The sequence below is a fragment of the Cygnus atratus genome, chromosome 1 (assembly GCF_013377495.2).
Source record: "Cygnus atratus isolate AKBS03 ecotype Queensland, Australia chromosome 1, CAtr_DNAZoo_HiC_assembly, whole genome shotgun sequence".
Taxonomy (NCBI): Eukaryota; Metazoa; Chordata; class Aves; order Anseriformes; family Anatidae; genus Cygnus; species Cygnus atratus.
This window is the reverse complement of record NC_066362.1, coordinates 99,716,174-99,731,015: the sequence shown is the minus strand read 5'-3', so window position 1 is coordinate 99,731,015 and position 14,842 is coordinate 99,716,174. Positions and strand designations below refer to the sequence as shown.

The following is a 14,842-nucleotide window of genomic DNA, read 5'->3' as shown; positions in this document are numbered from 1 at the left end:
CTTGATGGAGTCATCAGCTCCACCCAATTTGCTATAATCCGTGAATTTGCTCAAGGAACTTTCAAGTCCTATATCCAAATTGTTTATGAAAACATTGAAGAAGACTGGTCCTAAAATGGATTCATTCCTAATCCATAAAATTGATTCATTCCTAAAGTGGATCACATGGAGTGCTTCTATTTATGCCAAAGAGCAGGGCGACAGGGTTTCTTTGAGTCCTGCAGGGAGAGGCACCAGCTGAATGGTGGAGCCTTGGACAACAGCTCCAGGGTTCAGGTATCGTCACACCAGCTGAGTCCTGCTTTGCATGACTCAGTCCTTCCTATTCTTGCAGATCCAGGGGATTAGCAGAGAGGAGAAAGAAGAAAATAGCTGTGAGTGTACAAAAAATGGAGTCTTGAGTGCATGGGAAGACAGGAAGGTGCACTAAGCAGAGGAGGTGCCCAGCAAGTTGGCAGTTCTCTGTTGCTGCCCAGCATACCTCAGCCATTTTGTGCAGCCCTGAAGTACCATATAAGCAGTAGCTGTCTGACCTTAAAAATTACTTTAAAGAAAGCAAGAAGCCATGTCTCTTGCCAGGTATTTTTAACATTACATTGCATTTTTAAAGAAGAGACACATTATATGTTTTCATTTGTAGTTTACCTAGACTTTTTTAAAAGACTTGATTAAGCCTGAGAATTTAAATCAGTTAAACTCTTTACTGAGATTCAGCTTATTTCCAGTTGCACTGGCCCAATTCCCCACTGATTTACATAACACATTTATAACAAAGACCAAATGTCCACACAGGAATTTCAGCCGTTGTAGATGAATTCTGTTTATGGCTTTACTTGGAGAGCATTACACAAAGATTAAAATCCAAGTGTTGTTAAACTCCTCCTAGGCCGAAGAGCTTACAGTAAACACATCTTTAGTGGATTACGTTGTAGCTGCAGCATTTGGATAAGCAAAAAATAGTGAAAGGCACCTTTTTGGTACTCCAGAGGCTAAAGCTGATCATAAAAAGCATAAAAATAGGTTCCACTGCTATTTCTAAAAAGGAAGCATGCAAATCCCTCCACAAGTGCCCGGTGGGAATGCATGCATTCGACTTCAAACACAGCCTGGGAGCACAGAGCCAGACAATGCTGAAGTGGTGCCAGCACAGGGCACACCCCACCACCTGTGGCTGTGGTGCTTATCAAGCAGAGTGCTCCGCTTATCCTCCCAAGGCTAGCTGCCCCATGCCAGCTGGGAGGAGGGTACTTCTGCTCACGCTGCAGCCTATGGCACAGACAAGCCCCAGTGGACATTAACCAACATCATCTGACTTCTGCCCTGTCTGCCCCTGCTCTGCCTCACCTCTGCTCTCCAGTGGCTCCCCCAGCTCTGGGCAGCAGCTTTCTTCCTTGCTCCCTTCTCCAGGCTGAAGCACAGAAAGTGGCTCTGGTGCTCCCATGAGCCTTCCCAGACTGGTATGGGAAGAGAGCATTGAGACAACAGAGCAGGTGGCTGGCTGCTGGCAGGCTGGAAAAGCAGGAACACAACCATCCTGAGTCAATGTTTTCTCCTTAGCGTTGCCAAACCGCCACAGAAACACCCTCCCCAAGCTATCTTTCCTGTCTGTGTTGCATAAGGATATCAGCAGGAGGTAGCAGCCTATTTGGGGAGGTTGGAGAGGGAGGCTGTGGCTGCTTTTCATATATCTGCAAAGGTCCATGACACTGGAAGGCTCATGTTAGCTACGGATATATAAAAATAATAGCCTAGATGAGGATTGAAATATTTCTGAAGAAAAATAAAGTAGAAGGGGGGCTGGTAGAGCCAACAATATGGTAAAAGGAGATGGAGTAAGGAAGAGAGAGAGGAGAAAGACTTGATGATGTCACTGAAAGAATGCTACAGAAAAGGAAACATCCATGTGGGAAAAAAAAAAAAAAGGAAAAAAAAAAAGGAAAAAAGAAAAATCTCCTGGTTGTTGTTATGAGAGACCACAGCACCAGCGGGGTTGTTTACGCACTGTCACAAACTGGCACCATGCTCTGAAGATGCATGTGTCCTGACCACTGCTCTGATGAGTTTACAGCCCACGTTAACCATGTAGCGAAGGAAGAGGTTCACTCTGTGGGGAGCACAGGGGGTTATTTAGGTTACTAGTGACTTCATTTCTCTGCATTTAGAAGCAGAGGACAAGACTCATCCCACCATAAAGGGGAGCTGAGGTGCCTGTCAGCTGATGCATTTTCTTTCTGTATCTGCTATGATTTCATCCAGGCAAACCCAGGCAATGGAAGACATTGATCATAATACTGTCTGGAGCAGGAAAGTGTGTAGCTTGAGCTGCAGTCTGATGTGGTAGGATGACCAAGTGGAAGAAGCAAGGGACATAGTTTTCCGCTAAGTCTTTCTGCCAGACATAACAGATTTTGGGAGCAAGGCCCAACACAGGTAATGCCAGAGAACAAACAGTTTAAATTACATGTATTTAAGCAAGTAACATTTATCTGAAGTATTAAAGAATTCATTGGTCTCAAAAAAAAAAAAAAAGGCAAACTTTGATTGTTGCTAACACAGAGCCTTCCCTAATTGCTTCAGGAGTTTCCTGAAGGCCTTCTCAGACGCCTACATTCAACATTTGCATTTGCACCTCTTTTTCTCTCTTCAGTCTGTTTTGGGACCTCAGCTGTTGGCTGCTGCTGTTCAGAGCGCATTGCAGGAGGCTGTTTACAACTTTGAGAACTGAACCAGGTGCCGGCCAATTTCTGAGACACTGGCACAGCCTGAAATAAATGGAGAAATTAAACATGTTGATGAGAGAGAAAGGTCTGTGGATGAAACTTCTCTGAGTCACGGCCCACAAGCCTAATCTTGTGTGAGCTGTGTGGGCCTAGGTTGACACCTCAGCCGCTCACACCCTGGAGCCCTGCTACACAATGGCATCTTCAGCCTTGAGGTTAGGCACCAGGCTTCCCACAAAAGAAAAGTAGTTAAGACACTAGGAGAAAAAAAAAAAAAGATCCTTATAACAATCTGAGTGGGGAAATATCTGATTCAGGCAGAAGTGAAAGGTACACAAAAAGGACATAGGGCTGAGAGAACACCGTGTGTGAAATGACTGGAGATGAAGATTTGCAAGTACTGTTTCATTTGCCCAAATCTGAGTGGAATTTCACGGCCCTTCTAAAAAGCTCCCAACCTGCTACTCTTGCCAAGTTCTGTGTTCTTTTGCAAGTAAAGCATGAGAGCCTCTTGGAAAAACCCTTGTAGTAATCTTTACTAGTGAAAAAGTAACACAAAAAAACTGACCATTAAGAATTCCCTAATGGATTTCAGTTTCAGTCTCCTAGTCAGCATTGCTATCCACCTGAGTTCATAGTCACTGGAGCATGAAAGTCTTTAAAACATTATTAAAAGTGTGATAGGACCCTTTGTTGATGTTTAAATACTTCTGCACTGGACCTGAATGCTGTACTTGTTCATGTAAGTAACTGGAGGCCAGACTGTACAAATCTGCTGTTCAGTGAGTGCTGCTCAAACGTGGCAGCTACAGGTGGGAGCACAGGTGAGAAACACAGGACTAGGAACAACAGTTAAAGCTTGGAGGAGACACAGAGGCTTTTAAGCATGTGGAATGCAGTGATCTGAACCCGTACCAATGAGCTGTATTCTGTAGTAGACAGAGAAAAATTCTGCATCCAGTTTTTCTGAACTTTTCATGCGGGGAAAAAAAAGAAAAAAAGAAAAAAAAATTTATTGTACCCTAGTAAAGATTAAGTAAAATATTGGAAAATGTTCAGTTTCCAGTTGAACAGAAACTCCAACTTTTGCTCAGCTCTACTTAGTAGTTTTGCATTTCTTCAATTTAAATTGGGTCAGAAATCTTGCTTTAACCTACATTCTCCTTGCATTTTTCATTGCTGTGGCACTTGAAATGCAAAGCAGTTTCACAGGAGACAAAGATTCACCTTAAATATAGCAACTGGAACCAGAACAATTCACATGGATTCCTTCTCTGTTACCCATCCATCAGGCTTCTGATTTCAGATGGCTTGCACATGAAGCTCCAATCACATGCATAACCTCTGTATCACCAATTACAAATCACCTGCAAAATGCTTACCAGCTAAGGCCATTGACAAACGAAACTCATCACGGAGAATCCTCAAAACATCCTGAAGACCTTCTTCACCCTGCTCCAACAAAGAAAGCAGTCGGGGTAAAAGGAGCACTGGCACAGAGCAATGCTGCAGGATGCTTGCACGGTGAGAGCTGGGACAGTCCCTCAAGTCAGTGCCAATTCCAGTCTCTCAAACAGATGAATGATTAAAATGATATGATGGATGTGCTTAGTTCATCACACATTAATTTAGATGTTTTTCCTTTTGTGATACATCTGAACAGGGAAAGAAAACAAAGCTGTTTATCACTTCTGACATTTTCTAGCTGTAGGGTTTTTTTTAGTTTTCAGTTAACCTCCACCAGTGGGCTTGTTTTAAAATGTCAAGTCTTAAAATGCTGACACTATTTTACGAAGTAATGAGAGTTTTATATATGGTAAAGCTTTAAAAACTTAAGTATACTCAGATATAGGGCTGAATAAAAATAGTATACTGTTCTTTGTCCTCCAAGCAATAACTCCAAGAAGCTCAAAATCCAATAAAATGTACATGTGATTTTGCTCTTACTGTAAAATAGTGAAAGATATTCTCTGTTTATTTTTTATTATTATTATTTTTATTTATTTTTTATTTCTTGCAATGAAGTATGCTTTGGGTGCAGACAATGTCACTGCTTCCCCATGCCCTCCCTCTCTTGTATGCTAGAGTAATGCCACTGAATCACATATCTAGGAATACCCTAAGATATATAATACCAAAACACAGATGAACTAAAAAAAAAATCCTTCTCCCTGTTTTCATTACGGAAAAAATGCAGACAAATCAAAGCGGCACCCTTTTCATGATAGGCCTATTTTCTGCGTTTATTGGCAAAAGAAACAGTGCTGCCATCTCTTCCAGGTTTCTTGCAAGACTCAGGTGTTTTCTTGCTTAAAGCCATAGTACTCACATCACTGATTATGAGTCTCATTTTAAAGACACAAAATATATCTAGACCACAAAAATATTGTTTTTTTCTTCTTGAGAAAAGCTTTAAAGCTCCAATCCAGAGGCTAAAAAGCAAAACCTTAGCAAGGAACACAAAAACAAAAAAACTTGTATAATTACATTTTAATATTAAATATTTTATGTTAACCTTCTGCATCAGAGGCCTGATTCATGATTCTGCATCATTGCAATACACTAGGAGTCAAGAAGCTGCAAAACTGGAACTGAGACAGAAGTGGCACGCTTGGATACCTACAGGACTTGTGCTGTGCTCAATCTTGTTAAAATGTTTTAAACGTCAATAGGATAGAGTTCCATATATATTTCTAAAGAATTCATAACACCACTGTGAAACTGCTATATCAAAATCACGTATTGTTTTTGAATAAGCTGACAGCAAATAAAATTTTCAGACTCATTTTTGTGGCAAATAAGCCCACCTCCAATTTTCAAAAGCAGTGGTGGTCCGGACTCCCACAGTATTATAACACCAAGCTGCAACATCAAGAAATCAGGGCCCACAAGACAATGTTGCGAGTTTAAAATTATATTTGAAATAATGAAATTCAGTGTTATTTTTAAATCAAACAAAATGTCTGGGTTTGATTCAATTCGGGGTGGTTCCACTTAAAATTCAGCAAAACCAAAAAAAAAATGCTTAAGATTCCTCGCTGGTGAAAACTGTCTCTGTGAGACTGTTAAATAACACCAGTGGAGTCTTGGAGAGTGTGTTAAGAAAGCACACACCCTGGGATGGTTCAGCCTGGAGAAGAGGAGGCTCAGGGAGGATCTTACCAATGTCTATAAATATCTGAAGGGAGGATGCAGTGAAGACAGAGCCAGGCTAATTTTATTGGTGCCCAGTGCCTGGACAAGAAGCAGCGGGCACAAACTGGAACACAAGAGGTTCTGTGTGAACATCAGGAAGCATTTCTTTACCATGCAGGTGATGGAGCACTGTCACAGATTGCCCAGAGAAATTGTAGAATATCCCACCATGGAGATCTTCAAAAGCCACCTGGGCATGGTCCTGGGCAACCTGCACTGGGTGTCCCTGCTTGAGCAGGGTGGTTGAACCAGATGGCCTCCAGAGGTCCCTGCCAACCTCAACCATTGTGTGATTCCGTGATACAGACTCAAACTTCCTTACTCACCTTGTAAGCCAGACCCCATAAAGCTGGTCGTCCAATAAAGACACATTTTGCTCCCAGTGCCAGCGCTTTTAATACATCACTTCCTTTCCGTATTCCACCATCTACATAGACTTCGATTCTGCCTTGTACTGCCTCCGCAACTTCAATCAGAGCATCAATCTGCAAAGAAGCAGCCACTCACAACTTGGGATCAGCTTTTGATTGCAAGACAAAGAGGAGATAACCCACATAAACAGAAAGGTATACAATACTTTAATAGCATAAGCTCTCAAAATTAAACCAAACAATCTGTCACGAATAGCTCAGTATCAAAAGCTGCACAACATAGTGCATCTCCATGCTCTAGTTGCCAAGTAGTCAGTTCTATTTTCCAATGTTTTCCTAACATTGATATTCTTTCCAGCACTTCTGATAAGTGAAAAAGAAATATTTTCACTTTCTTTCTGATTTAATTTTAAAAGACTTTAAAAATAAATTTCACTGTAAATAATACTTGTAAATAATACTTTAATTTGAGACAACGATGAAAGATAGGTGTTTGTAAAAAGGATGTCAAACTTCTCCTTGCTACTGTCCAAATTGCCAAACTCACATTTCAGTGCAGTCCTAGTGACCACCTGTTGAAAGCCTCCTCAAGCCCCATAAAGCAGCTATGAAAGATTTAATTTGCTATGCAGTACAGCCAACATATCATTTCCTCCAGGCTGTCTCTTGATTCCCCGAGGTCTTTTCTACAGCATACAGCATAGTGACAGGTTGGTAGTGCAGTACAGTACCACGCAGAGATGCTGGCTCTGGTCCCAAGATCAGTAGAACTGGTGGCATGACATTGCACTAGACCTAACTAACTCTCCTTCATAGCAAACTCAAAGATCTCTTTTCTGCAATCTCTTAGACTCTCTTGCTTGATTTTCATCATCTTAGGGAGAGAAGCTGTAACTAACATCGCTAAATAGGTTTTTCCAAATGGTCATAAACTTTTCAGAATTTCAGGCTGAAAAATTTTGGGCTGAAATTTTTCAGGAGTAGCTCACCAAGAGCAGTGACAATAGCCTCTTCTGCCAGGTTTGGTACCAGAGGAGTGGCAGAGCTGAATTAAGTATCTATTGTTTTGTCTCTGTACGTAAAGAAGCTTTACATAGATGCCATTTCCATTATTATGTCTTTAGCATTTAGAATTATTTATTTATTTATTATTGTCACCTTTGACATAGAATAGAAGAGAATTCCCTGGTGCCAATTTTTATTTTACAGAGGAAAACAGAGAAAAGAAAATCCATACGAATATGATACTATGCAATAAAGACATATAAACTATGAACAATTGGAAAAATTGAGATCAAATTAAAGCAGTGAAATACATACATGTTAAACAACCCATTATTTTTTTGTACAGATTAAAAAGTGGAGGAATTTTTCTTCAGATAAGTTATTCTTTCTTCGGGCTTATGAAAGTCAATGAATTCCCATTTAGACTTGAGTCTGTGAATATGCAAGCAGATCTCTCACTAAATCTAGCTGCACTGTTTGTGAATGTTTTGGCAGAGGTTAACAATGAGAGTACATTATACTCTCATTTGTACATTTTTGGTCCAGAGCTTCATTTTATTTTTGCTGCAGTGCACAAAGAATATGTGTGCACTGCACCAGCTAATGAAGAAAATTTCCAATAAGTTGGCCAGTAGTTCTGCTTCAGCAATGTGAGTTCGGTGCTCCCGAGACACTGAGAAAATACTTGAGTGGGCAGCCCATGCCAAGGCATGCATCTTACCATTTTAAAGTACATCTGCACACATCCACAGCCATGCAACAAACACACAAGTCTACCAGAAGCATATATGCAAAGACGTGTACAGATACCCAAACGTAGCACAAACGTCCATATAATACTATTGGGACATCTATTTTCTCACTTACAGTGGCAGGTCCTCCATCCAGCTGCCTTCCGCCATGATTGGACACAATAATTCCTTGAGCTCCATGCCTCACTGCCAGCTCTGCATCTTCTTTTGTCAAGATCCCTTTGATGATGATAGGTAGGCGAGTCAGACTCTGCAGCCAGTAAATATCGTTCCAGGTGACCGAAGGATCCAAGCTGTTGGGTGGCAGTCCGTACTCGGAACAGTCATCTCCCTGTAGCCATAGGACAGCAAAAAAACTCATCTAAGCTGTAATAATACAGAGATTTGAAGTCTTTTCCTGCCCTAGAGGAGATGCATTAAACTTGCTAGCAATCACATTCACCAGCTCCTTAAAGCATGTATGTCTGGATGACAGTAATAACAGGGATGGAAATCAGTGCCTCCAAGGAAGCTGTACTGGGATGTTAAAACCAGAAGCCAGGCTGGCAGAAGGTCAAGCCAGAACGCTGCAGAAACAGGAGGGGAGAAGATACGTCCTGGACACAGCAGCAGTTACCCAGTGGTTCTGCCTCATGTGGCGCACACCAGCACAGTGAATGAAAGAATGAGATCATTTTACAAACCTCAAAGGCTCCCTCCAAGTTCTTCAGCTTCATGTGGGGAGGAAGCCGGAAACCATTACGGATATCATCACGTCTTTTGCCTGTGTAGGGCAGGTCCGCGGTGAGGACGAGGGCCTGGAAGCCCAAGGCCTCAGCCCGTTGGACCAGCTGCTGAGAAACTGCCCTGTTGCGGTGGATGTAGAGCTGGAACCATCGGAAGCCCCCAGGGGCGGCTGCGGAGATTTCCTCCAGCGTGCAGGTGGAGTACGTGCTGGCAATGTAGCAGGTGTTCATGGCATTGGCCGCTTTGGGAGGTATGGAAAAATAATCAGAATAAAGGTCAACTTGAACAGTCCCACCAAGACAATGGGTACGGTGTTTTTTATGCAGTGTTTACAGAGAACACCTGAACTCTTGTTTTATGTGTATCCTGCCAAACACAGAGCTCTGCCAGTTGGCAAATACAACTCAGGGATTACAACTGGCTGTATTTGTCTTGCTCTGTTGTAGGACCATGGTGAAGAAATTCAGGTAAATTACCAACTGTTGGTTTCATTTTGGAAATAGTGTTTTAAAAACTTCATCTTCATGAAAATCTTTCTTTAAAATCTTCATGACCACTTCCTCACAGGAATGCACACTCAAATGCTCTCAGTGTACACAGAAATGCACGCAGGAAAAAAGATATTTCTGGGGGTCAGCTCTCTAAGTTTAACATATGATTAGGCAAGAGAGGTTCTGCTTTTCTCCAAACACTTTTGTGTCCTGTCTAGACGCCATGGCATTGAGGACCTGTGAGATTCCTTGGTATAACTCAGAAATGGTGTCTACAGTCTCTGTCTAAGTTTGCAGCAGCTCCCGTGGGGCTGATCTGGCATTACTAGCAGCTGGAGAAGTATAGCAATATACAGCTTCCCACGCACTCTGTGTCACCAGACCCAAGTGGGTTATCCACACGATGTGATGGGTCATCTACAAACAGGCTGTCAAAAGGTTTGCCTCTTTGAGCCTGAACATTTTGCTCAGTCACACTTCAAATTATCCTAATGGCTTCTCTGCTGCAGAGCTGGAAAAATATTTTTTTTCCACAAACCACTTTTTGGTACAAAAAAGCAAAGCAGAAGAGTACCTCTGGCTGTGCTTTTCTCTCCATCGGGCCATGCTAGCTGGTGGAAGCCAGTGGGGGCAATTCCTACAGGAAAGCTGATTTCAGTCCCCAGGAGTTTAGTCCTTGTGTCCATCACAGATACATCCCGCAGCATACGTGGCCGGAAATGAATTCTGCAAGGCAATAGCAATAAAACACCCTTCAGGATAGTAGTTGCCCCATGGCTTTTCAGCTTTTGAAGCTGCATGGAAACTAGGTCTTCATTTGCCTATTGCAATGCAGGAATCTGAGCCAATAAAGAAAACAACGTATAAAGAGACTCTTCATCATTCTTTTTTTTTTTTTTTTTTTTGTTTTCAGAGGTCCATTCAGCCAGCAGTTCAGCCACTTCCACCTATCACTAATCCTATACACCTGCTCACTGGCCACAATACTTCATTTCTACACTTCACACTTCAGCTTACCATACTTAATATCACCTGTTCTCCTATTGTCCATCCCACAGGTTACTTCTACTTGTAGCCCAGTGCCAGGTCTCTGTCTTCCACTCTACCATTCATGTCTGTCCTCATGGTACATTGTGCCTGCCCTCACTGTCTGCAGCATGTTCCCCAAATCCCATACTACTTATGTGTAGGCGTCCTGCTGTTCCCTACATGCTACCCATTGCATCTCATTCCATTATAGCCACTCATCCCCCTTCTTGTTGTACCATACCGTACCATACCGTACCGTACCGTACCGTACCATACCATACCATACCATACCATACCATTTGCTTGTTCATGCAATCTCAGCCGTATTCAGGCTAACACCAGAGCATACAGCATATGCCATTTAGATAAGTATATTTTGCTAGGGACCACCTTGAACAGGCAAGGTGTTAGGAGCCCAAATACTTGCACACAAATATAGTTTAAAAGTTTCCAGCACAACACCCCCCCTTCTTCCTTACATTACCTTTTATAGGCCAGGATGTTTTCATCTCGGGTGCTACACTCATCTGCTCCAGCTGCAAAGAAATCCCAAGCAATCCTGGGTAAATACTTTTTAGCATAAGCTTCAAAGTCTGACAAACACACCATAGCCATTGCAGAGAGATGCTCTGGGAACCCTGAAGAAAAGAATAACATTGAGTGGAAATTAGATCCCTGAACTGTCACTCTCTTCCAGGGACTCTAAGGGCATTTAATGCAAACCTTGGACCCCTCTGCCTTGCAGAAGAGTTGCTGAGATGTTGTCTCAGTCTAGGTGGCCCACCCTGTTCTTGAGACTATTTTCTGAGAGTGTCCCACTCAGTTTCCATCTCCAAAGTGCAGTCAGCACAGCACACAACACCATGGTAAATAGCTTACAGCTGCTAGATACCCAAACAGCATTATATATCCAGGGGTGACTGTAAGCAATATTCAAAGCATGGTTATATGCTGTGCCATGCACAGTGGGCTTTTGTGTGGTGCCACAAGCTTCTCCTTGCCACTTGATGTGCTGTGCCAGACACATCCCTGGGAGGGTAGCACTTGCTGGTCTGCAATATGTTTGGCTGACTTCTACATACCCAGTGACCCCAGTATTTAGAAAACACTCCTGTGGGGAATAAAGAGCATGACAGAGGCAGCTCTCATATCAGGGTAATCTTGAGGTAATACTGCTTCACTTGACACTGGTCCCTGAACACATTTAATTTATCTACGTAGCTTCCTAAATGTCCTGTACTTGTGTCCCAAAATATTGACAAGGCTGCCCCTCATACAAATTTAGAGTCTGAAGGGCAGTGTGATGAGCTTGCTCTGATTCCTTTTGAAATATACGTCCAAAATGACATAAATCCCTGCTTAGCTGTCACAGAATCATGGCAGAGTTAGCAAAAATAAGGGACTTTTGGAGGTTATCTAATCCAACCTCAGACTTAAAAGAACTTGTAAAAACACATCCAAGTCATCAGGATTCAACTGCTTGCTGAACTTGGTCTGTAATATATTCTGTCTCCCATACAAATGAATTACACGATTGATATTTATTTGGGTATTTCCTAAAATTTCAAGTCTTGATCTTGCAAGTGTGATGACCTCAAGAAGCTCCACCAGAATTAGAGGAGCTAAAGGGAGACTCTGGTCTTTTGCCTCTTGAGATTCCTCTTGAATCAGAACTTCTTTCCAACATCAGTTACTCCTTAATCAGGCTATGACTACCCAATGTGAATAAATATTTCATCTGACCTCAGGAAAATTTTGCCATTCATGTTCTGCCCTAGTAAAATGAAAACTGGCAGATGCAGCCAAAAAAAGACGGAAGAAGCTTGCATCTCTTTATCTCTCTTTATTCTGTCTTAATGAACAAAAGCCTGAAGAGGATACTTTAGGTCCTCTGCTATTTTAAGACACAGCAGTCATTTAATTCCATCACAAATTCCATCTTAAAACTATTTGAATTATTTATTCCACCAATTCTCCTCAAAGGCTGTCCCATAAAATCATTCACTGGATAGTCCCCTAGGACAGCTCCCTGACTGAACAATTACTTATGGAGTGCCTTGTCTGAATTCAAGACCATAAAATTGAGAAGCAAGTAAAGAGTCTTCATCTAACATACTCTGGCATGAACACATCATAAAACTATGTCCAAACTCTTAGTGCAAGCCATTGTCAAGGCCAGAGTTGGGGAAAAACACAAAATATTTTCTACACATCTTCAGTTCTCTATTGTAACAAATATCTTCTGGGTGTTTGCATTGCATACTACAGCACTGATACACACTAAAAAAGGACCACAGAAAATTTGGACAAACTATGTCCAAATAGTTTGGACAGAAAACACTGACAAAAAGCAAATTCCATAACATGAAACATGATTCTAAGAACTACCCTCAATCTTTCAGGGAATAGAAGTGACATTGTGTGACCCAGATGTCTAATCAAACCAACATAAATGCTGACTATCAAATGCCTGCACTTACATACTTGTGATCCAGCCAGGTCTAAAAACTATGCAAATTAATGTTTTAGCAAACTGTGCCCATTTGCGAGGAAACATACAAAACACAGACAAAATCAATTTGCTAAATTGTTTGTTGCAATTACTTCTGTGGGTCTGATTAAAATAGGTATTTTTCAAGGTATATGAAAGCATAAAGTTTTAAAACAGCTGTGGTTTTGGTCTAATTTCTCTACAAATGTACAGGAAGAAGTAAATACCCTAGTTTTCAGGATTAGCCTCCCACAGCAGATTAACAGGGGTTTCAAGCTTCACCAAAACCAGTCCCACGTTTCTGATGTTGTACGCCTCTGACACAGATAAACACATAGGTTATGTACACAAATCCAACCTGTCAAATTGCAGACATGGATATGTCTCTCTAACTGAGATGCCTGTGTATACACTGGAAAATTAGGACTCCATTCTCCACTAGCAAAGAGCTAAGGATGAGGGAATCATTTGAAGACAAAGAGGAAGTGTGACTTACTTCTTCAGTGTTGTTTTGTCTACCCTGGCAGGCATTAGGTAGCAGGTGGTAAAAATATCCCAAGCCTTTTCTGTATGTCTTCATGACATCAACCACAGCTGACAGCACAAATCTTCATATACCATATATCATGACCATGAAACACATACCGTGACTTTTGCTTTCCTACTGTTAGGAAGGCCAAAGTCAGGAAGCGCAAGAAGATAAACTAAGTCCTTTAATGGTAGAATAAATTGGAATTTTAATTAATCCAGGCCCAGTCCTCATTATCTCACAGTTCAGACCTCAGTTCAGACTTACGTTGGATTCTAGGGAGAGCAGCAGCGGGTAAGATCCTCTGTTTCAAGACAGCTTACAAGCAGGATGCAGAGAAGGTCTTTTCACTGAGTACTATTTTTTCTGCAGTCAATAAGCAACCACAAGAGATTAAAGATCAATCCTGCAATAAACTTTGTACTGTTTGTGTAACACTAACTTTGGCTATTAGATCATTAGAAGGTCCTTCCAAAAAATGCTTCACCTTGTCAACCAAGCAATTGCTTGGGACACAACATTGGAGCAGTGGCTGAAGGCTGCACATTCCCCCCCAGGGAAGCAACAGTTTTTCTGGGGTTTCATTGAAACCCTAAACTGACCTGTTAGAAGGGATGAGAGAGGTTCAGTCATGGGCTGGCAGTGTCCCCTGTCCCATGCTCTGCTGATGCTACAAGCAGTAGGAATGGAGGTGAAAGGACATTTCCCATGAGGAAAATTCAGTCTGTTGAAAACATGGTAGCTCTACCAGGAAGGCTGCAGGTTATCACACCTTTGTGCAGGTCTCTGAGGGAAACTAACGGGTCTGCAAAAAAAAAAAAAAAAAGCTTTTTAGGTTTGTTGTGTGTTTCCACTCCATGGACAACCAAACTGTCTCCTTCAAGCCTATTGGTAACTTACTGCTGCTGTATGTGCTACAAGTCCCACCAAAAAGATGATCCACAAACAGTGGGAGTTGTTCCAGCCCACAGCTACAGAGCCTTGAATCTTTACCACCATGTGTGAAGGAGACATTTTTTACTTCCTACAGTATATGAACAAGTAAAGTAGCCTTTGTCTTTTGCCATTTTTAAAGGGTTATGAGTGCTTTTGTGGTCCACCTGCTCTCCCCCTGGCCTTGCAGATTTCCTCCTTTGGCTCCCCACCCAGCCATCTGCCAGAAGCACTATCTGTCCTCTACCTTTCCTGTGCCTGGGAACTGGTGAGAATTCTCTGTGCTTCCCTCCATTTCCCCTGCTGAGCATTACAAACTGGCTCTGAGGTGCCAACAGATTTATGATATTGATTTAAATTCGCAAGATACAAAAAGTAAATATTGGACAGTTTTATTTGCCCTTTGTTGTTTTTTAGCCTTTAGGCTTCGTGTTTTCAATTCTTCCAAGCAAGCATGAGAGCTTGAAACTTATATTTTTACTAACTGAAAATTGAGATATTTTTCCCTATAAACATGTGATACCAGGTGCAGAAGGTGAGGCAGAAACTTGTGAGTTCCTGGAGTTTTACCAGCCGTCTTGTCCTCCCAGCCCATAGCAA

At 41.9% G+C, this 14,842-nt stretch overlaps 1 protein-coding gene across 1 annotated transcript; it reads right to left on the bottom strand.

Moving 5' to 3' along the window:
• Positions 1-2,706: 2,706 nt before the first annotated feature.
• Positions 2,707-14,006, bottom strand: HAO2 (hydroxyacid oxidase 2). The gene is made up of 9 exons (XM_035569591.1): positions 13,912-14,006; positions 13,577-13,675; positions 10,774-10,927; positions 9,835-9,986; positions 8,727-9,010; positions 8,159-8,374; positions 6,242-6,400; positions 4,103-4,172; positions 2,707-2,762 (listed from the first exon to the last, which is right to left on the bottom strand). Exons 3-9 carry the CDS (start codon positions 10,902-10,904, stop codon positions 2,707-2,709), a joined length of 1,068 nt encoding a protein of 355 aa, XP_035425484.1. The 5' UTR covers positions 10,905-10,927; positions 13,577-13,675; positions 13,912-14,006.
• Positions 14,007-14,842: the final 836 nt, after the last annotated feature.

What these genes read in the sequence shown, in the direction of transcription:
- HAO2 (XM_035569591.1), bottom strand. Translation starts at nt 10,904, where the DNA reads ATGGCTATGGTGTGTTTGTCAGACTTTGAAGCTTATGCTAAAAAGTAT. An exon ending in TGGATGGAGGACCTGCCACT is followed by an intron (nt 6,401 to 8,158) that starts GTAAGTGAGAAA and finishes GCTTCTTTGCAG; the next exon opens with ATTGATGCTCTGATTGAAGT. An exon ending in TATGGGGTCTGGCTTACAAG is followed by an intron (nt 4,173 to 6,241) that starts GTGAGTAAGGAA and finishes TTGTTGGAGCAG; the next exon opens with GGTGAAGAAGGTCTTCAGGA.